Raw genomic sequence first — 21,210 nt, 5'->3', positions numbered from 1 at the left:
AACGGTAAATCGTCATGCACATAAAAGACGTCATGCATATTAAATCGGCCGTCTTCGATCATCAATGTTGAATTTTGAAAAATCGACGTCATCAAATTAGCATAGATGATGCATTTTCAAAGATAAAATTTACATGAAATTACATTAGACGTTATTTATATTTAAAACCATGTGCAACTTTTAACCACAAAATTCTATTAATAAAACGAAAATTACTAATTAAAATTTCTCAAAAATGCCTGTCAGAAACTCGTTGCGACACAAAAAATCAATAACTAATTCCACTAATGCGGAATTGTTGACAAATACATTTTAGGAGAAGTCACCAAATTTGGTGGTTCTACCATAAGCAGTTCTGACGCTATCCTTGAAAGTTGTTGCGGGCACTTTTAGCCCGCTCCCACCTATCCACCTCACACACACTTCCGTCTAGATGGGGTCAAGCAACAAAACACAAATCTGAGATGTTTTGGCATCTACAGCAGTATGTAATTTATGATAAAACTTACTTAAATATTCTAGTTGTTATTATATAGAATTTTATGTGAAATTAGATATATGCCTAATGGGTTGCATCACCAACCTTCCCTTCTTGGAGTCGGGCCCTTCCAAATTGGGGTGGAACGGAGATGGAAAAGGAAAGGCGATCCCCGTCTAGATCGAAATATCTGATCCAGATGACCTTCTCCTCATCTTCCCGTGCCTGCACGCGGCTGTGAGAGACGATGACAGGCCGGGAGTTCAGGAAGTTCTTCTCTACAGCGACGAGAGTGAAATGTGCTGGTCCCTGGAAGTGTTCCGATCCTTGGAAGTGTGGTGGGCCCTGGGAGACTTGTTCAATGTCTTCTACACTTCTTTTCACGCGGGCCTGCCCGGAAGTCATTTCGTTGTTGTAGCCATTCACCCCGCACACCTAATACAAAATATATATGTGATTGTTGTGTCGAACTAGACTGACAATAGAAACATACAGTGGGATCCACACGTTGTCATTATCACACATTATTCCAAAATCATTACATAAATGAACGTTTAGCTGTTTCATACTGTCATTTTTGGCGACGTCTCAGGGAGGAGCCTAATGATACAGTGTTGTGTGCAGTTTACAAGAATTCTAGGAATGGTACAGGTATTTTGTCCACAGAAATTGAATGTCCACAGGCATGTCTCTGACCCACATGTACATGTATGCCCACATCCTGGAAACCCTTGGGAAGACCTGCCTGCCCCTAGATGGCCTTATTTTCTGTGACCCCGGGGCTCGTTCACTATACACTCAGGGGAGGAGTGCACTGTATATGTCTAGACTTGACAGGTACCAAGTCATCCTCAAAATCATGAAATGATGGAAGTGCGACGCAAACAATAACCCTAACAGCAACCACCGTCGCCATGGCAATGTATGTTTTCATTGACTGTCTTGTAAATTTTTATTTGATCCTGCAGGTCAAGGGGGAGATCACAAAAGGGAAATTCCATGGACGAAAGAAGAAGCAAGGGCTTCAAAGCACTTCTACTAAATATATCATAGCCTGATTACCAAACCTTTTTTTAGCTGTCGAAAGCACAAAAGGGCTAGTAGGCAGTTAAAATAGGTTTGGTTAAACCAGGTTAATTAAATACAAACGTAACACTCCTGCATATTTCTTTAAAACAAAATTATGCACTGACCTGGAAAGTTTGGTAATGGTCTGACCAATCAACGATGGTTTGTATATTCTCCTCTGTGCCACATCCCCTCTGTGCATCCTGCCATTCTTGTTTTTCTATGTTTGTTAGGAAAACATATATTTTTTGTTAACTTTAGGTACCGTTTGTATCAGAATCTATGTCCACTGACAACGCTATCAGCTACTAAGCACTTTCTAACCACAACACAGAAAATCCTTCTCTGTCCGGCAGTTTGGTATTTTATATTTTAGATAAGTTTTTTGTAACTATCTATTTGTATTCATGTTACAAATTCCAACAATAAGCCGGAAGCAAATAAATACAAACATTTGAAAAAAAAAAAGAATTACCCAAGTTCCAGTAGAGCAGTCGCGGTTCCCATTCCTGGTCTATCAGTGTTGTGTTAATTAATGACACAGTGATGTTGATGGGACCTGGAATCCTCTCATTCCCCAGTGTGGTGAGGACAAAATTCACGCCAAACCAATGTTTCACTCTGATAGTAAAAACAAGTTGCAATGACCAAATTATAGTGTCAGTCCATCCGTGTCAAATTTACAAAACAATAATCTAAGTCTACAAGGATTTTTCACTTTCAATATATTGTATTAAGTAAGATGAAAACTGCAAACGCTGTTTATGATAGTACGTCACTGCACCCCCTCCCGCTCCCAAATACTTGTTTTAACAGAGTAGCACATAAAGAATGAATAGCCTTCCCATCACTCCATTTATAATACAGACTAGAAACATTTACCTGTTCCAAAGCCAGCGTTCGGTAAAGCTTTTGGTAAAAGCCGGATCAGCAATAAAGGACTTGAAGTTGACAGACGCGTCGGACGTATATTCAGAGGAAACATCCTCATCTGTCAATACTCCTGCCACCAAGGTAGTTCCGTTTCTCAGTCCTGGAACGCAAAATCATCAGCTGAAATATACGCATGACACACGATAGAATATAGTTTGTGTAGAGAAGGAGGTAATTGTGTTACATCTATATCTTTTACATCGTCCAGTTTACAACAAAGAAAAGCTAATAAAAAACAACACTGAAAACGACATTCAAGTAGAAAATTACCCTAGGAATACGTAACATCAGATTGATTAGGTATTGTAGTGTTGTAATGTTTGTTTTTCAGTTTGGCTGTAGTTACCGCCACTATTTATTAAGACAATATATTGTATTTGTAGACCGTGAAGAACCAACGTAATTTACCAGTAAGTTCAAGTTTTTATTAAAAACAAAGGCCAATGTTGGTATGGTTCAGACACATCTTTCTTTTGTTGTTATTTATCACGGAAAAAGGAAAACCAACCTTGTGTTGTCCTGATAGTGATGGTCTCAGAAGTTGGTGTGTTCAGGACAATCTCTGCCCTCTCACCATGATGGGAGGTACCAAGTCGATCGCGTGGCCCTGGTATGTAAAGATATTAATTCTAAAGTAATTTTTAAGTTACTTAAACTTTCCTCAACGTGCATCAACAGCGTACAAACCAATATGTCAGCGTAGAGACTCCGATCTGGTAGGTAGAGATCCTGATCGGAGTCTTTGCTGACAGAGACTCTTCTTAGATTGCTGTTTATTTGTTAGGGTAGTTTCCCATCATTTACAAATTCTGAATTCCATGTTAAACCATTGATCTAAAGTGTCTGAATCAAAGTTGAAAATTTCTGTCATTAAAGCGAATATCTTAAAATGTACAAGCTATAATCGGGATCTCTACAGGTAAAATCGCCGATTCTAACAGATCGGAGTCTCTACTATGACATATAAATTGCATTTAGTTTTACATGATGTGGACTAGGCCAACGAACGCACGAGTAGCCACCTTATTTGAATCATACACATAAGAAAAAGATCAAAATCTGTCTACTTTTAATTCAAAAGTAATTGTATCAACATTAAAGGCTTATCACAGCTAGATGCAAAAACTCACGGATGTAGACAATATTCTTCACATTGACGTCTGTACACTGGTGGGCACCGTTACAGGCACGAAGTGTGGGGTACAGCTTTCTAAACAGTACATGGGAAACAGTGTAGATATGATGTATAAGTTAAGCCAAGTTAAAGAAGGTACTACATATTTCAAGAAGCTGTGTGCTCAAAAGCATACACTCTTACTCAAAGTCATCAAATACATTCATATGTATAGTAATGCTTAGGTCACATTTGAAACGGCGCCCGTTCGGCATGTCCTCGGCGTAGACGCCGGCCGGCGTCATGACGCCGAGCATGCGCCGTACTGTCAGGGTCACAATTAAATGTTCCTTGACGGCTCCCTGTCGGGGCCTGCTTGTGCTCCGGCCGGCGGCTCTCATTAATATTCATAAACTTTTGCGGCCGGTTTCTGTCAGGGACCCGTCCGGTGCCCGGTCAGTCGCCCGTCTTGACCCGTGCGGCGTGTGGTAGGGTGCCGACCGGCTCTTACAGTTCGGCCGGGCAGCTGTCAGGTCCCTGGTGGGTTCCTGGCGGGATCCCGACGGGCTCCTCTCGTGTTTTTGTGCGGGTACATATATAAGCGCTGCACTGCCTGCTACCGTTCACTTCAAGTAAAGAGTACACGTCAAGTAAAGAGTAGACTGAAGTTGGCGATGCAGCGTTCAGTGCAACCTGCAAACAACTTACAAGCCCGTCTGAGATTGAGATTGGTGACAACCTACATGTAGGTCTTCTGGCATTGGTAGCTGAAGAAGAGAGGCAGGCAGAACTGGTGCGTCGCAAAAGTAACCGAGGGCCTACTTTCGAAAGTACTTCAACAGTGATGCAGGAAGTACTTCAGCAGTGACGCAGGAAGTGTGCCGTGGCAGCTCCTTGCTATTGAGCAATAAAACCACTGAATATCGTTACTTCTGTTGAAATTTGGACTGAAAATAAATGCCAATAACTTCTGATTCCATTTTATTACGAAGGCATATGATGTAACAAGAGATAATGTCAGACACATTCTATTCCTGTTATGATCTGTTTTATGCAGTTGGCAAGAGAGCCGTGCCGGCTGTTTCCCTTGCCCTTCGACATTCTGACACACAAATACAAGGTGTAACACACACAAGTACACGATGTAACACACACGTGGTGAACTGTGCGACGTAGTCTGAGGCAGGAGTTTATATATGCTCCATATAACCCCCTTTTCCTGACCATCTCATGCACTGATCAGCACATGTGACGTCATAATCTTAGGCAGGTGCCTGTTCGGCCGCCCGACGGGTCCCGGGCAGTGAGGTTACGGCGTCGCTTCGGCGTATTTCGCCGAACGGGGCCCGAAGTGTTTTTAACTCTGAGTTAAAATCGATTCGGCGACCGCGCGGGGCCAAAAATAGGCCGGCAGCCGTCGGGAAGCCCGCCGGTCTCCGTCCAGGTCCCGTTCGGTAGTGCCAAAAAACACGCCGACCACGCGCCGAACGGGCCCCTTTCTTGAATTGTGACCTAAGCATAAGCAGGCTCTGTTCTGCTACATAATGTAACCCATTTGTTTGGAGAAAAAGAAAAGGAAGAAGTAAAAAATAAACAAAAAGAGCGAAGGCAAACATTAACGGTAGTATTTGCACGTACATTGTACGAGTAAGTATTCAATAAGATTACTATTAGACTGTCGTCAAATATCATTTTATAAATATGTATGAGTGATATCATATCTCCTCTAAATAGATAAACATCCATGTAAAATTGTAGGGCTGAAAATGTATCACGTACCTCCCAGGCTCCATGTGGAATTCACTGGACGCCATTTCCTCCTGACTATTCCGTTGTAAGTCAGATATGTTAGAAACCCTCCCATGTGTCTGAATGGTTCCGTTCACGATGATGACGGAGCCAGCGGCCCCGCCCCCGACACGGGTGGGCGGAATGACGTCACCCAGCCTATTTGCGTCACTGCTCAAACTGAAGACTAAAATGAAGTCAACATCAGCATGAAAGTTTATTTGAGATGGTGAACTAAATGAAATGAAGAAATAAGCTACCCGGGGCGGTACCGCCTTCCGACGAACTTTAACCCATTGCTGATGCGACGCATTCGATAAAATCCCCTGTCTACAGAACTTGGTTCAAATACGTGATGAAGACCGAAGGATTCCGTCAAAAATTCCGTCAAATTCTTTTTTAATTAGAAAACAATTTTCATTATGAAATAAACGAGGAACACATAAAAGGACAAATGACTTTGGAAAAAATGCTCCAAACAATCCTAATACTTTTATAATTCCAATACACAAGATATGTATTGTATCCTTCTCGCAAAATGTATAATATGATCTTAAGTATACTTTATTTACATTGTTTTTAAGTAAAAAAAAATGAAAAAAGCTATAACGTTCTGAGACCAGTACAAAAGTAAAGACAGCCAAAGTAAAAGGTTTTGCTTCTAAGTCACCTAGCCGGCGTGTAAATAATTGTGCATGTCACACATTCATTTCGCAATGTAAACAGAAAAAAAAATCACAATTCTTTCAGCTCGTATTTACTCACATGTCGCTGTGATCCCCTCCTCTTCCCGCGGGCTCTCCCAGGAGAACCCTGCACAGGTGAGGTCAGTGACCCTGACCGTGTCATCACTGTACACATCATCTGGGAACTCTTCACCGACCAGAACTGTTGTGTTGGTGTGGGAAACGTCTGGGGATCCATAGAGGACTTTTACGCCTAAAAAATTTGTAAGCAGAAATACGAGTGATCCCTGTTATTGCTTACATCATATGTACATTGGTGTAAACGAACACGATGCCAGAACTGAACTGAACATCCCACCACTACTCCACAGACGTCAGGTTTGCTGTCTCGCTCATCTACAAAGTGCACATGTCCACACGCCCACCAGACCTGAAAAAGATGCTTCCCCAACCTTACACAATCAGACGCACAACCCGCAGCAGTCTCTCCAGTGGAAAACACACCCTCACTGTGCCGGTCTCTAGAACTCACGCCGCCGGCAGAACCTTTATACATACTGCAGTTGACATCTGGAACAGCGTCCCAGACAACGTGGCTGGCCGGATCACTGCCAACAACCTCCAGTCATTCAAAACAAGAGCACACCTGCATCTTCTTTCCACCACCAGGACTTCTGCATGTAGCTAGAACTTTGCAACTTCGCTGTAAACCAATGATTAGCCAGAAGTGTTACAATCCAGGCTATTGTTTACATTAGCACATGATAGGAGAAAACAACAACATACAAATCACTTGAAGACCAACCAATCAGGGAACCGTCACCCGTTTTTGCCTACCACTCACTGGCCGGGTCATGGCGATCGCCTGCATACGTACATACTATGACACTATGAAGCTTTTTGGTAGAGGATTAAACTAAGGTTTTATGAATGCAGTGATTGATAACGAGAAGCCGACCATTCTCTTAGACTATGAGAACTATTTGTTCTGCCTTTAAACCCATCAAAACTTGGATAAGACCATGTGTCACCTGGTGACGTCACCGTAGATTGTAACCCTGCCCCATTTACAGCCCTCAGGGTGACGTAATATGTTGATCCGTGACGTAGTAAACCTTCAAGGTCAGAGTTCACTGCAATGTCCTTCAGTCCGTTGGATATAAAAGCCTGGACGTCGGTTTTCCGTGGAGCCGTTCCTATTGCCCAAAAATACTCCACCACCTGCATCAAACTAAACCTTTAGTGCCTTGAATGGTTTCTACAATTTGCATAAATTATGTGTTATTTTTCATAATACTATTACGGTTGCATTGCTGACTCAGGTTGAAAAGGGGGAGGGGTTTTAGTATACGGAACATGACATGTTACATTCAAGAAGATTAAGTGGACAACGTACATTCAGTACAAATAGGATCCGATATATGTCAAACCAAAACTATTGACCATGTATAACTCAATATACATTGGGTAATATTGTCTTAGCCGTTAAAATTAACACTCAATAGGGGTCAAAAGTTGAAGTCGAGGTTAGTTTAAAGCTTTACAGATTGAAGAGCATTATAATTTTGCCATAATATTTTGGGGATTTTCCAACCTGACTTTCTTCGTCGAAGGCAGTGTATCTAACGGCGATGGTACTGTTGCTTCCCTGGAACTGGCTAATTTCCTCATCATCCCAGGACATGTCCACGTGGTATATGTCCTGGATATCTGGAGGTGTCACATCTATGCTCACGCCATTGGAGGACGACAAAGCAACACGACCCGATCCTTTTAAAAGAAAAAAATCCACAAATAACGTTAATTTCTATCTAAAAAAAAAAGTAAAGAGACAAATCATCAAATTCACCCATTTAATCTGTTGGCTCTTCGTTTTTGTAGAAATTATATTAACAGCGACAGGGCGAAAGAACAGTCCTAAGCAGCCTATGACAGGCTAAATGCTACCGTAGTAGTATACGATAGGTACTACGATAGGAAGTCAACACGCAAATGTGGTTTGCAATTCTAATGCATTTTGAACTTTTAATTAACCCTATCTAGACTGGGGGGGGGGGGCTAGAAGTGCCAGCGCAAACTTTGATGTTGAATAGCGTCCGAACGGCTCGCACTAGAGCCACCAAACGTAGTGACTTTTCCTAAAATGTTGTTGGCGAATTAGATGAATTAATAAGTTTTTATGTTGGCATGGCAACGGGTTTCTGACAGGCATTTTTTTTAAATATCAGTAATTTTGGCTCAATGACGTTTTTAGGCGTTCATGTTAATTTTAACATGCTTTTTAATATCACTAACATCTTATATAATTCTATTTAATTTCTACCAATAATTATGTAGAATGTATGCTCATTTGATGACGACATTGGTCAAAAACCAAGATGGTGTACAATATTATTAGATCAGGTAAATTCCGCGACTACTTTCCATAAATTTCGTCCCTACCTCGATTTTCTTTTACATAAGATGTCAATTTCGAACTCTTAAGTCTATTTCCATTGTATTTTTAGGCTTTATTTTGAAAAAAAGTCTTTTCGAAAATTGAATATTGACGATCCAATATGACAGATAATTAAAATAAGCATGACGTCATTTGATGACATCACTGGTGTTGCTATGGGCAACATACAATTAAGTAAACCTTGATATGTTTTACACTTTTTGTTAAACTTTTTTGTACACCATTAAGTTTTACAAGAAATTGCAGTTTAAGGCATATAATCCATGAATGGCGTCATAATAACGTCATATTACGTCATAATGATATCAAAATTGTGTTATAATAATCAATTTGTAGATCTTCTTTAACTACTGGGACCTAAATAAGAGAATTTCGAACTTAAACCTAAATTACTTTAATTGTTATATTTTCCAGATCAGAAAAAAAATTAGCGTCCGAATTCGAGAACAAATTGATTTGATTGTTGTGGCCACAGTATAGAAAAAGTACCGTGATAACACATTTTAGCTATCAGATTATAACCTACGTGTACAATGAATACAGATAATCTTCTTCTTATATACATGTATAGATGTATAAGGCAAATATGATGCCTTGCCTGATACAGCCTTGACTGTTATGTAGTAGACTGCAGGAACGTCTGTAAGGTTCATCCCGTCCAGCTGCTTGAAGCTGACATTAGGACTGAGAGTCAGGTCGTCTATCCTGACGTTGAAGGCTGGTGTGTTCATGGTGGAACAGTCCGGGTCACAGTTAAATTTGTCACATGGGTTAACACAGGGCACGCACGTGGGACGGGCGACCTGGTGATGATAAATGTTTCGTAAGAAAAGAATATCTAAATTTCAGGTGAAATGACTTGTTGAACAAAATCCACAGTCATATAGTAGCTACGAAACTACTCTTGTAACGATTGAAGTAGGGAGTAGGGGGTGGGTAAGTGGGGGAAACACCTCAAAGTTAAGATCACTATGTGTAGTTAATCACAAGGACAGGGAGGTGCGACACCTGAAAAGCAGACTGGGCAAATATGCAATATGTACTTCGTATGTCATATAATGTGCAAGGAATACTGTTGCATGGTTGGGAAAAACCCATGGAACTGTTCTCATGCTGTAAGTAGCTTGCTAAACGAGGAAGTGCAATAGTCAACTTGTGCAATATATTAATGTATACTTATTATATTGAGTAAACCTAATGAATCACCATTTTTAAACTGCAGTTTCGGAGTCCAGTTAGTCCGACGCACGCATACTTTACCCTGCGTCCCGTGAGTTCATATTATTAACTCATATTAAGGGATTGACCTGGGTGTTTTTAACTGTTCGCCTTGTTGTTTGTCAAAAGTTAATAAAGATGATTTTAACTCTCTCTTTGGCACTAAGATTATTTTTTTAACTTTGCACTGATATAAAAAGAAGCGAAACTAATTTTGCAACACTCAAAATTGCATAAAATCAAATAAAAACCTAGATTTAACTGACTTCGCGAAAAGGTGCAACATCATCCTTCATCTTTTCTGTCCCCACTCCTGCGTAGAAGACCGACACACTGTTGTCTCCCGGACGGAATGGGTCTCCGTAACGACACGGGTTGTCTGTGCTTGGTGGGAACCTAGGAGAACATCAAAACGGTTTTATTAGCAAGGGTTATCATTTTTGACTCCCGCTTTTTTACGTATATGTTCCACACTACCAAAATGATTTTTCTTGTTTTTCTTGTTTTTCTTAATTCGTGGACAAATTTTCCTACATGAAGAAATTTCAAGAAAAATTAAGAATAAATAAGAAAAGAGCAACAGATCGTTCTAAAATTTTTCTCTTGTAAATTTTCACTACAAGAAACATTTTCTTATTTTTCTTACGTGAAGAAATAATTTCTAGCAGTGATTTTCTCCCCCAAGAATGTTTTAGAAAATTGAGTTAAATGGTCTTGTTTTTCTTGTCTGAAGAATTACTTTCTTGCCATGGTTAAGAAAATACAAGAATTTTTCCCTTAAGTTTCTTGTATTTCTCATAGTAAGAAAAACAAGAAAAGCAGGGTTTAAAAAACAAGTCATAACTAGAATAACATTTTTGAATTTTCTTGTTTTTCATATCAAGAAACTTTGAGAAAGGAAGTTCTTGCTTTTCTTGGGCTGTGTCAGAAAAAACAAGAATTTTGTTCTTGACTTTCTTGACATATGTTGCTTAGAAGAAAGTGTTTATTGACAGTAAGAATTTTGGTCTTGAACTGAGAACCAAAGTCTCAAAGATTATAGTGGTATATTAATTAAGAATTTCTGTCTTGAGGAAAAAGATATGCATTCTTGTTGTAAGAACATGAAACTTAAATAGAAGAAAGGCTTTCTTGACAACAATAATATAATAATTGATAAGTTAAATATCACTCTTAAAGTTAGAAAAGGAATCTTTGTGTAAGAATCTATTTTGGGGGTATTAAGAATTTGTTCTTGTTTTTTGTAATTAAGAAAGTTGAGCAATCTGATTCTAGATTCTTTTAGTAATGTCAGAGACAAGAATTAGTTTCTTTACTTTCTTGACTTTCAATAATTCTATACTTGTAACTAGCAGAGTTTTACTTATCTAGATAGTTCAAGAAAATGATTCTTGTTTTTCTTGGTCAGGTTATGTTCAAGAACATACAAGAATCTGTATCTTTCTTTTTAGACAAAAATTTGTTGAATTAGAAATCAAATTTAAAACCTGAAAGCAAAAAATACTTTAAGTTCTTTAACGTTTTTGTTTTCCTTATCGAGAAAGTTCAAGAAAGATGAGTTTTTTCCATGGTAATGTTCAAGATAATGTAAGAATTTTTTTCTTAACATTCTAGCCATAACTGTCATGTGATCTCTTGTGAGCTCCTGATTGGTTAATTCAAATCCCAGAATGCAGTTAGGGATTTTTGAACAGAAGCTGGGGTGAAGTCAGATGTGGGGGCAGTGCTCTGTGCTGGTTACTTCTTTTTAGTCAGATATTGATTCATATCGTCGGATTTGAAGTCAAAATCAAGGTAAAAAGGACCTTGTGTACATGTGAACCAATGGTGATCGTGTCGGCTTGCAGAAGAAACCAACTTTGCAACGAAAAAAGGATGGAACCAAACTTATATAAGGTAAGTGCGCCCCCCTCCCCACCAAGAAGAAAAAATCTGTTGACATTGTTTTTAGACTTCATAGCTTATTTGCTACAATTCCATTGGGAATGATTTCTAAATTGTATCTCTGGTATATTGTACATTACAGTGTTCTACTGCATTATAATTATATTATTTTCAATTGTTGAGTAAACTTGAAGTAATTCAATCCTATTTTTAGCATCCTCTTTTGACTTTGTTGTCTTCAGCCCCTGCATGCAATGCAAACTAAGAAGGTCTTTCCTGTTTTTTTCAGGTTTCCAAAGACTGTGACTGTGCCAATGCTATAATGCCAAAGCTGCAGGGTTTGCTGAATGTTTTGGAATGTGATATGATCTGTATTCTTTAACCATGATAATGGCTTGTTGGTTACATCGTATGATAGTTTTAAGTTTACTGTAAAACTTGTTTCCATTCAAAGAATGTCAGATACATGTACATAATGAATGTGGTAATGAATATTCCTATACTGTCAGTGTCAAGAGAGGCCTGTCAAATAATTGTTATAGGATTTTAATTGTTGCAATATCATTCTCTGTAACTTTTGTACATTATTTCTTCTTTTGTGGTACAAAATAGTTTTATTGATACAAGAATATTGAGCTCTAAAGTTCAAGAAATATTTTCTTATGTGCAGAATGTTTTTCTCATTATAAGAACTGTTAGCTAGCTCTTAGCTCAAGAAATGTTTTCTTGTATACAGAATGAGGTTCTTGCTAGAAGAATAATTAGCTCTTAGTTCAAGAAATTTTTTCTCATGTGCAGAATGGTTTTCTTACTATAAGATCAGCTCTTCAAGAAATGTTTTCTTGTATACAGAATGATTTTCTTGCTACAAGAATAATTAGCTCTTAGTTCAAGAAATCTTTTCTTATGTGCAGAATGGTTTTCTTACTATAAGAACTGTTAGCTTAAGGCTCTTACTTCAAGAAATGTTTTCTTGTATACAGAATGATTTCTTGCTACAAGAATAATTAGCTTTTTGTTCAAGAAATCTTTTTTCATGTGCAGAATGGTTTTCTTACTATAAGAACTGTTAGCTCTTAGTTCAAGAAATGTTTTCTTGTATACAGAATGATTTTCTTGCTACAAGAATAATTAGCTCTTAGTTCAAGAAATATTTTCTCATGTGCAGAATGGTTTTCTTACTATAAGAACAGTTAGCTCTTAGTTCAAGAAATATTTTCTTGTGGGCAGAATGGTTTTCTTGCTATAAGAACAAATAGCTCTTAGTTCAAGAAATATTTTCTTGTGTAACAGTTAGCTCTTCGTTCAAGAAATATTTTCCTGCGAACAAGATAGAGATTCTTCATGTAAGAACCCGTAATTCTTATCATGAGAAGAATATTCTTAAGTATGGGTTTATTAGCTGTAAGAAATAAATTTCTGAGAATAAGAACAATGTGGCGTTTCTTGAATTTTCTGGAAACGGGGATTCTTGTTTAAAGAATAAGGTTCTTGCTGACAGTAAAAAGTTCTTTGCACAAGAAAAAAATTCTTCTTTTAGTGCAATGCAAGAACATAAATCTTAATCTATTTCTAGGTATCACAAGAATTTTGGTCTTGACAGAAGAAATATATTCTGGGTGTGAGATGAAGTAAGAAGCTATTTCTAGCAGATAAGAATGTAGTGTTCTTGGGATAAGAACGAAAATCTTGAAAGAATAAAATAACTTCCAGATTTATAGAATTTTAGGCATGTATTGAGAACTGCAGTCTTTGTATAAGAACAATTGTCTGCATCACGAATCTTACTGTAAGAATAAGATTCTAGAAGTAACCAACAATAATTTATATAGAAACCTATAAGAAAAATATTCTTACTGCAAGAAAAAGTCTATCAAGAAAAAATTACTTAATTCGTGGACAAAATTTCGTTCTTGAATACAGAAAAATTTGCTTCAGGAAAGAAATATTTTCTGACTGTAAGAAAAAACAAGAATGCTAGAAATGTCATTTTTGGTAGTGCATGCGTATACTATCGGAATAACTATAATTTTAATGTTGAAGATGTATTGTAATGTAGAATGAATGAAAATGTAAAGTAAAATGAAGATGTAATGGATAAAGAAACTACAGAATTGGATTCCCTGCATTCCCATAGTTGTCTACAACGGCGAATATAGATATATATGAGATATTTGTATTGCTAATATGTTCTCTATTTCGTTCAATGTAGACCTTTAGGAATCTTTTAGTGAGACAAATACAGATCGTCTAACCGCACGTGTCTGAAGAATGCAGTAGCTTTCGGAGTGTCAAAGACGTCTTGAAATTCAGGTACAAAATCCTCACGGTTCCAGACGGACAGGGTTAGCTGGGCGTGTTCGCTGAACACCGGGATGCCGTTCATGATGGCGAGCGACGTGCCATCAATGATGAGCTCCATGCTCCAATCCTCCTGCATAGTGTAAACATAAATGCTTTTTAAAACATTGGCCAGAGGCCAAGACGGGATTGCCGAAAAGCTGCTTGGGTGGCGTGCGATGACGATGTGTTATTCAAATAATTGGTCATCTTGGTGACTTAAATTGGACCAAAGATAAACAGACTGGACTAGATGCAGATGTGCATATGTTATGTATCCTGGGATCTCTCTAAAACCCCCATTCCACTAAGACGGCGATCTCATAGCACTCTCTCCGCGCTCCTACAATTTCAGGTCGCAAAGAGAGCGCAGGGAGAGCACCTTCATAGCCTTGCACACTTGATCTCATAGGTTGAATATGATGCACAATGCTCAAGAATGACTATGAAAGCAATAAAACAAACAATACGTAGAAATTTTCGTTCTCTATTTCCATGAATTCGTTGTTCGTCCAAAAACGTTGCCGACATTTGTCTTTTTTGTCGCGCAGAGAGGTCGCCGTAGACATTCCACTTGAGCACGTTTTTCGTGAAGTTCTGCGCTCCTACGGTGATCTGGACAATTTCAGAGCACCGTGAGAGCGCCGTAAGAGTGCCACTAGGAGGCCTAACGGAGAATGTATATTTCTATAGCTTCTTAGCGATTGTGTACGGTAAAGAGTTTCGTGATTCCTTGTTTCATTTGGACAGTCTTTTCCTCCTGACGTTTTATATCATGTTTTTGACACCTACCATTAAACTTGATACTTAGAAGATGGCACAAAAAGTGTAATATATGTACTATGTAAGGTACAGGTGGTTTAAAGGAATTGCCAGCATAAAAACGCTTTGGAGAAAAGGTTTAGAAAAACTTTCATTGTACTTGCCCCAACAGCAAAGGTCCTCTCTATAGTGATCTTTAACTCATAGGTGTGCCAGCCGTTTGTCGGGTCGAAGTCTAGAGTGATCATCTCGTGAAGTGGTTCAACCATGTCGTTGGCAAATCGGCACCACAGCAGGGCATAATGTCCAACAACACCTCCAGCTGCAATACCTGTACAGCACATAAAGTAAGGGATAAGGAATGTCAAATCGTACCAAACTGTAAAATTGTAGATATCCATCCAGTAATTAGAGGTGAACGTTTTAAGAGTAACTTGAGTTTATTGAGTTAAAACTCTCCTTTAGCTGCCCACCCGAGGGTGACAGCTATTCTCCCAGGAGAGAGTTTTCACATAAAACATACAATTATACATCAATATACACAGTCAATAGCTGAAATTTATTGCGTAGTTTTCTAGTACCTCCTTGGTCTTTAAATGCAGTTGAGTATCTTTTTACTAACCTGGGTGAATTTGAAGTCCACAACCTCTAGATGCCACTTGTCTCTCAGCGTGATCACTAATAGGAGGTATGTTATCCTCAACAACTGACTCGTAGTCTAATGTAGTCATGGGCGGTGCAGACGTTGCAATGACTGTAGTGCCTCCAAGTTGATAGTGAGTACAGTTGCACAGACATTCATCACGTACACCTGAAGTTAAGGTAAAGCAAAAAGGTATAAATTATAACTAGTTTACCGTCATATCTTATATCATTAAACCATAGCCCTGCTTCACACAAGACAAACAAACTAAAACAAATCAGTGTTATCTTCTTATCAAGGATTACCTGTGGTTGAGTTGGACAGGGTTTCTGTGTTGTTTGTTGGGATCTCAGTGTAGTTTGCCAAGTTCCCAGTGTTGTTGCTAAAACAACATGTACAATCTGGAGGTTCTGTCGCTGCTTCCTCCCGAGCCCACTGCTCTACTGGAGCCTCCAGGTCTCCCACCACACCTGCCGGGCCGTCCCAGAACACAACACTGCTGACGGCTTTGATGTCCCCGCTGGCAGCGATCATGTCGAACGTGTAGGAGCCGCCTCCCTGCATGTCTGCCCGGGTGGAGTACGCACCTGAGTACATCCTCGTCTGTTGTACATCCCTCCACATGCTGATGGACAAACCGTCTTCTCCAAATGTTAACTATGGAAGATGACACAGAAATCAAGACACGATGCAAAAAAGGACGATCACTGCATGAAAAGAAGCATTTACAACAGTGATGTGGTATAGGTGGTAGGTAAATATATGTAACAGCAATAAATGTTTGTCTGGTGAGTCTGATAGTGGGGGCCTAAAACATTTAATTCCAAAAGCAAAACCATTTCCAAATTTACCTGGCTTTTCTTGCCATAAGTAAATTCAACATTCCGTGAACGGTATTAATCTTACATTGCAAAATGGGATAGCTGCTGACGCGATGCGATATATCTTTTTATACCTTAAAGTCCTATCATTCCAACATTAGATAATGCAACATGACCATAAAGAAATGATACCTCATCTTCAGTGAAAGATACCCTGTGGTCACGTTGCAGGCCATAGATAGAGTGTGAGGAGACAGGACTCCATCCAGCCTCCTCGCTGTGCATCAGGTACTGACGTGCAGGACACTTATCACCACCGGAGTTTGGCAGGTAGATAAACGTTCCTGGAGTTTGGAGATCGACATGCATTAATGAAAGATACGCTTAACTTTTAAAATTAAATGACTATTATACAGTTACTGTTTTATTATGTTGTTATTTTTGGCATATTTTGTCTTCATTTGACCATTAAAATCAGGTAATATACTTGTTAGTAGAAGAGATAAGTAAGGGTTTTAATCTTCTCTATTTTAACAGTTTCGATAAACCTTTCTTACCTTCCATGGTGGTTGTTGAACTTTGATGAGTGACATCTGAACTGAAGTCCCGCCCATCTTTCACCGTTCCACCAATCGGATCCTCCAAATCCAGCAGGATGGGCGGAGACTCTGTCATGATTGACAGACCGGCCTTGTTAAAGGCACGCAGCCTCACAAAGTACGGGATACCGGGCTGGTAAAACAATGATTGCAATCATACAGACCGCTGTACAGAGGTAACATGTTTAAAAAACTGGATAAGCTTGAAAATTATGACACTAGACTATCATAATAAAAACTCAATATTTATTCTATCATAAAAGTTCATTTGTGTTGCAATTGGTAGTAAAAATAGTAAAACGTTGTACTTTATTGCACCACACACACAATTTGCACAGGGATCAAATCTTCAGTGACCACTGTCGCCTTCATCAGGATAATTAATGACCAATCACTTCGCAAGATTGGTCTCCTCGCGACATCCCGTTGTCGCGATGGTTATTAATTATCCTAAGGAAGGCGACATTGGTCGCTGAAACTTTGTGTAAATTGCGTGTTGGAATAAAGTTCAACGTTTTACTAATATGTATTCTACTGTCGTTCAATGTAGTAACTGCACGACATAACAGAGCAAAATTATACTACATCAAACAAAACCTAAGCTAGATATGCTGAACCAAGCCTACCTCAAGTGAGATGTCTGTCACAGTGTATTCGGTGTCATTGAACAGTACTGATACAAAGTCCGTGACTTGGAGTCTTTCATTAGTATTTACTGAACAGACTGCACCAGAGAACACGGCGATCTCGAAATGATCAATGCCGCTCTCAGGGTCAGAGAAGTCGCCCAGGAGACATGCAGCTCGTCTGTCCTGCCTGTGTAGGAGACAGGCTACAAACATGGAATTAATAAAAGAATGCATGAATACATTGATTTAATAGATAAACTGTAAAATAGTTATAACTCTTAATGTTAAATTAGTGCACAGGATGAGATCATATGAGCTGCTTGACAACCTGACGAGAATGTGTCAACCCAATGAAGGTTGAGTTAGAGTAAAACGTGTCAGAGGATGAGTTTATATTTCATGGGTTTAAGCGAGCTATTGGAATTATTCAACTAATAATTTGACATATTGAATTAACCATCTTTATCAACAGACTTCAACAGACTCCAACTTTGTTGCACAAAATGGAAGAAAACACAAAAGTTACAATGGTTGATTGATGTTTTTTTGTGGAATCATTTTCAATACGCACCTCGTCTTTAAACGCGCCTACCCAAACACTTCCATCGACAGGTGGCGTGATGTCCACAGTTACAAGTGATGACGTAAGCGAACACACCGCAGACTGGTCCGTTACTATGACAACCACTGTGTATGTTTGATTGTGGGTCAGCTCGAGGCCTCCAACCTCCACTGCTGTATCCTTCCCTGCGTTGGTAAGTGGATGGACGTTGAACTTGTTCATGAGATCGGCGCATTCTTCAGTCTCTGTAATCTGGCAGGTTTGCTAGAGGGAACATGCATAAATTATAGATCAGCTTCATGCTCAAAACGTGATGAGACAGCAATACATCACCTTGTAAAACACCCACTGCAATGTCAGGACGGCAAGAAAATATTCAGTATGTTGAAATCTGTTTGAGTGAATTGAGATTAACATTTACTGCACATTATCGTCATCATTTCATACTTAAAGCGTTCGAAGTAGCCCCAAAACAAGTCTGTGAGGCGTCTCTTTATTTTTGGGAACCAGTGTATACGTACCACCCACAAATAGCTAGATCCAGCCTACAATACAAAACAAGCAACAGTTTTTTTTTTTTAATTTAGTGACATCGAATTTTTTTCTCACGGATATCAGTTTGCTATGGAATAGGATTGACGACCAGAAAATTGACTTCCGTCCTAAAGTTGCATACGTTTTCAAATCGCTCACAAAATTATGAAAGCATTATTAGAACGCGTTCAGTACTTTTAAACGTTAATGACAACTTCATGAATTATGGACTATAATATACCATATTTCATCTAAAGTGTATTTGATTTTACTACGATCAGTTGGTATACGTTTCCTTGGCTGACACCAAGACTTACCAGTTTGTTGCAGTCTAGCTGTGTTAAATTTGCACCCAACATCCCGATTCCCCACTCGCTGTACAATATTGGCAGGGCGAAAGCGAATCCCTCCCAGGAAAAGGACATTTCTTCGGTAGAAGGGATGAACCTATTGGCAAAATGGTAGGAGTCATAAGTGCTTTGCTGTGCTAATACGTATCATTACAATGTAATAGAAGTTCAGCCAAATTGCTACTTATAGTTCCTAAACTGTTTATTTGTGTGCTTATATGTATTACTAAGTATGTCTAACCTTTTGATGTCCACGTGTCCCACGGATAGGACCTGCCCACCATATCCCACCTGTATCCCGTTAGAAGTCACCTCCGCTACAGACGTGGACACGCTGTGAGCTCTGACGGTGATGTAGTACGTGGCTTCCCTTGGGATTAGCTTAAAACAAGATTTGTAAAATAAAAAGTACAATTAATTCTAAGAGTGTTTGTTTTGGTCTTCCATTGAAAATTCAATAATTCTATCATGAAGTGAACTTTTAGTATTACAGTTTACAGTTTTGTTTTCGAACAAATTAAGTTATTGGAAGTTATTGGAGATTGACGGTAGTATTTAGGCTTAAGGAACACGTACTTTGGTTTGGTTTGGTTTGAAAAAAAGATACACGTTTGAATGTTTTAGTGATTCTTGAGAAAAAAAACGTGATTTTCATATTGCGCAAATAGTTGGTATACGTCTAAAATTCCAATTCTTTGTAGCTTTTGAAACCTACTATCACTATTGTCGAGAGTGCGGTAAAAAGTCTAGATATGGATACCTGTAAGTATTCAAACGTGTGCGTCCGGTTCAGCCCCACATTGATAAAAGGACGCACGTTGTTCCTGGTTCTGGGGAAGCGCCGGTCTGTCCCAAGAGCTACTTCATAGTACTCGACTGTTTGCTCTTTATCTGCATCAATGTGCCCTTTTCATTGTTGAAGACACAATGGAATCAAGTTAGTATCGTTACAGAATGTTACACATACATGTATGTTGTTACCTTGCCAAGAAGGTTATGTTTTCAGGGGCGTTCGTGTATGTGTGTGTGTGTCATGTGAGAAGGCCTTGATGGATTGTCTTGATACTTGGTAGATGGGTAGGTCTTGATGAGACCTCAAAATGATTAGATTTTGGACCCCCTAGCGGCTTGTTATGGTACTGCAGCTGAACTTCCGGTTTTGATATCTCATGATCTAGACATGCTATGGTGATGAAATTTGGATGATAGGTAGCTCTTGTGCTGGGGAAGAAGTGACGTGAGTTTAGGCCCCCTAGCGGCTTGCTTTGGAACTGCAGGGATATATTCTTGAAAATATTCAAAAGGGGATAACTCAAGAATCAGTTGACGGATCGTCGTGATTTTTGTTATGTAGGTAGCTTACGTGATGCTTAATATAATTATGTTACAATTATGCAAATATGGATGTAATTTGCATAATTTATGGGAAATTCTATAAATCCTCTGCATTCCATGATAGGACAATTGAAGCTTGTGACATTGGTAATTGACAACGAGAGAAACACAGGAAGATATTGATTATGTTAATAATGACTTGTTATTATTAATTTGCATAATTAATTAGAAAGTTTTATAATTATGTAATGATAACTGCCTGGAATTTCATACTTGTGGTATTTGAAAGTTAAATTGAGGTGAACATCATTAAACATAATTTATTCAAATCAGGACCTCATTTGCATAATTTATTAGGTAATGCTAGAATGCATTGTTTGTTAATATAAGACTGTCTTTTGGTTGAGATTATGATAAAATGATATAATTCATGAAAATTAGGTTCCTATTTCTTAAATCAGGGGGGAATAATCTAATCTATAATTTGTCAGTCATAAAGATTAACATCATTTGGCGAAGGTATGAGATCGGGGAACTCTAGTTCTGGTTAAAATCATAGATTTCAGAGATTCCTCATAATTATTCAGAATTCGATCGCCTTACGTGTTATCTAGATGGAATTATATTCATACATGTGAGTAAAAAAGCTTGTAAAAAATGATGTTAGTTGACCTAGCTGCCTCCTGTCGCCAAAGCTGTCCCAGTTTGAAGACAATGTGGTGATGGATGGTTGGAGGTTGAGGTCATACCCGACAATGCCTCCATCACGAACCTGCAGTTACCCAACAAGTATGACACTTAATGTCACTACTGGATTTAATGTAAATTCTTGTAATATTTGCTTATTAGATATGAATATAGAGTATACAGTATATCTATAGCTCGTGCCAGATGTCAGTGCCATGTCAGTGTAATCCAGTTATCCCAACAGCCAATCGGCAAGAAGAACCAGCACATGCAAATTGGCCAGTCGGGTCATGCATATGAAACTGTTCTCTATACCAAATA

At 38.8% G+C, this 21,210-nt stretch overlaps 1 protein-coding gene across 1 annotated transcript in view; it reads right to left on the bottom strand.

Annotated features, from left to right (window-relative positions):
- Positions 1 to 21,210, bottom strand: part of LOC109476464 — a 105,783-nt gene that overhangs the window by 6,040 nt on the left and 78,533 nt on the right. The window contains 25 exon segments of the mRNA XM_019777398.1: positions 584 to 913; positions 1,672 to 1,766; positions 2,022 to 2,167; positions 2,429 to 2,579; positions 2,988 to 3,086; positions 3,610 to 3,689; positions 5,373 to 5,568; positions 6,147 to 6,320; positions 7,099 to 7,288; positions 7,662 to 7,837; positions 9,124 to 9,328; positions 10,010 to 10,139; positions 13,883 to 14,061; positions 14,894 to 15,060; positions 15,352 to 15,540; positions 15,678 to 16,029; positions 16,386 to 16,537; positions 16,751 to 16,925; positions 17,419 to 17,579; positions 17,582 to 17,624; positions 17,993 to 18,247; positions 18,835 to 18,964; positions 19,109 to 19,248; positions 19,628 to 19,773; positions 20,875 to 20,974. Coding sequence (XP_019632957.1) covers positions 584 to 913; positions 1,672 to 1,766; positions 2,022 to 2,167; positions 2,429 to 2,579; positions 2,988 to 3,086; positions 3,610 to 3,689; positions 5,373 to 5,568; positions 6,147 to 6,320; positions 7,099 to 7,288; positions 7,662 to 7,837; positions 9,124 to 9,328; positions 10,010 to 10,139; positions 13,883 to 14,061; positions 14,894 to 15,060; positions 15,352 to 15,540; positions 15,678 to 16,029; positions 16,386 to 16,537; positions 16,751 to 16,925; positions 17,419 to 17,579; positions 17,582 to 17,624; positions 17,993 to 18,247; positions 18,835 to 18,964; positions 19,109 to 19,248; positions 19,628 to 19,773; positions 20,875 to 20,974 — 4,161 coding nt within the window.

The sequence above is a fragment of the Branchiostoma belcheri genome, unplaced genomic scaffold (genome assembly GCF_001625305.1).
Source record: "Branchiostoma belcheri isolate BF01 breed outbred unplaced genomic scaffold, Haploidv18h27 scaffold38, whole genome shotgun sequence".
Taxonomy (NCBI): Eukaryota; Metazoa; Chordata; class Leptocardii; order Amphioxiformes; family Branchiostomatidae; genus Branchiostoma; species Branchiostoma belcheri.
The sequence above is the reverse complement of the archived record's forward strand: the minus strand, read 5'-3'. Positions and strand labels throughout refer to the sequence as shown.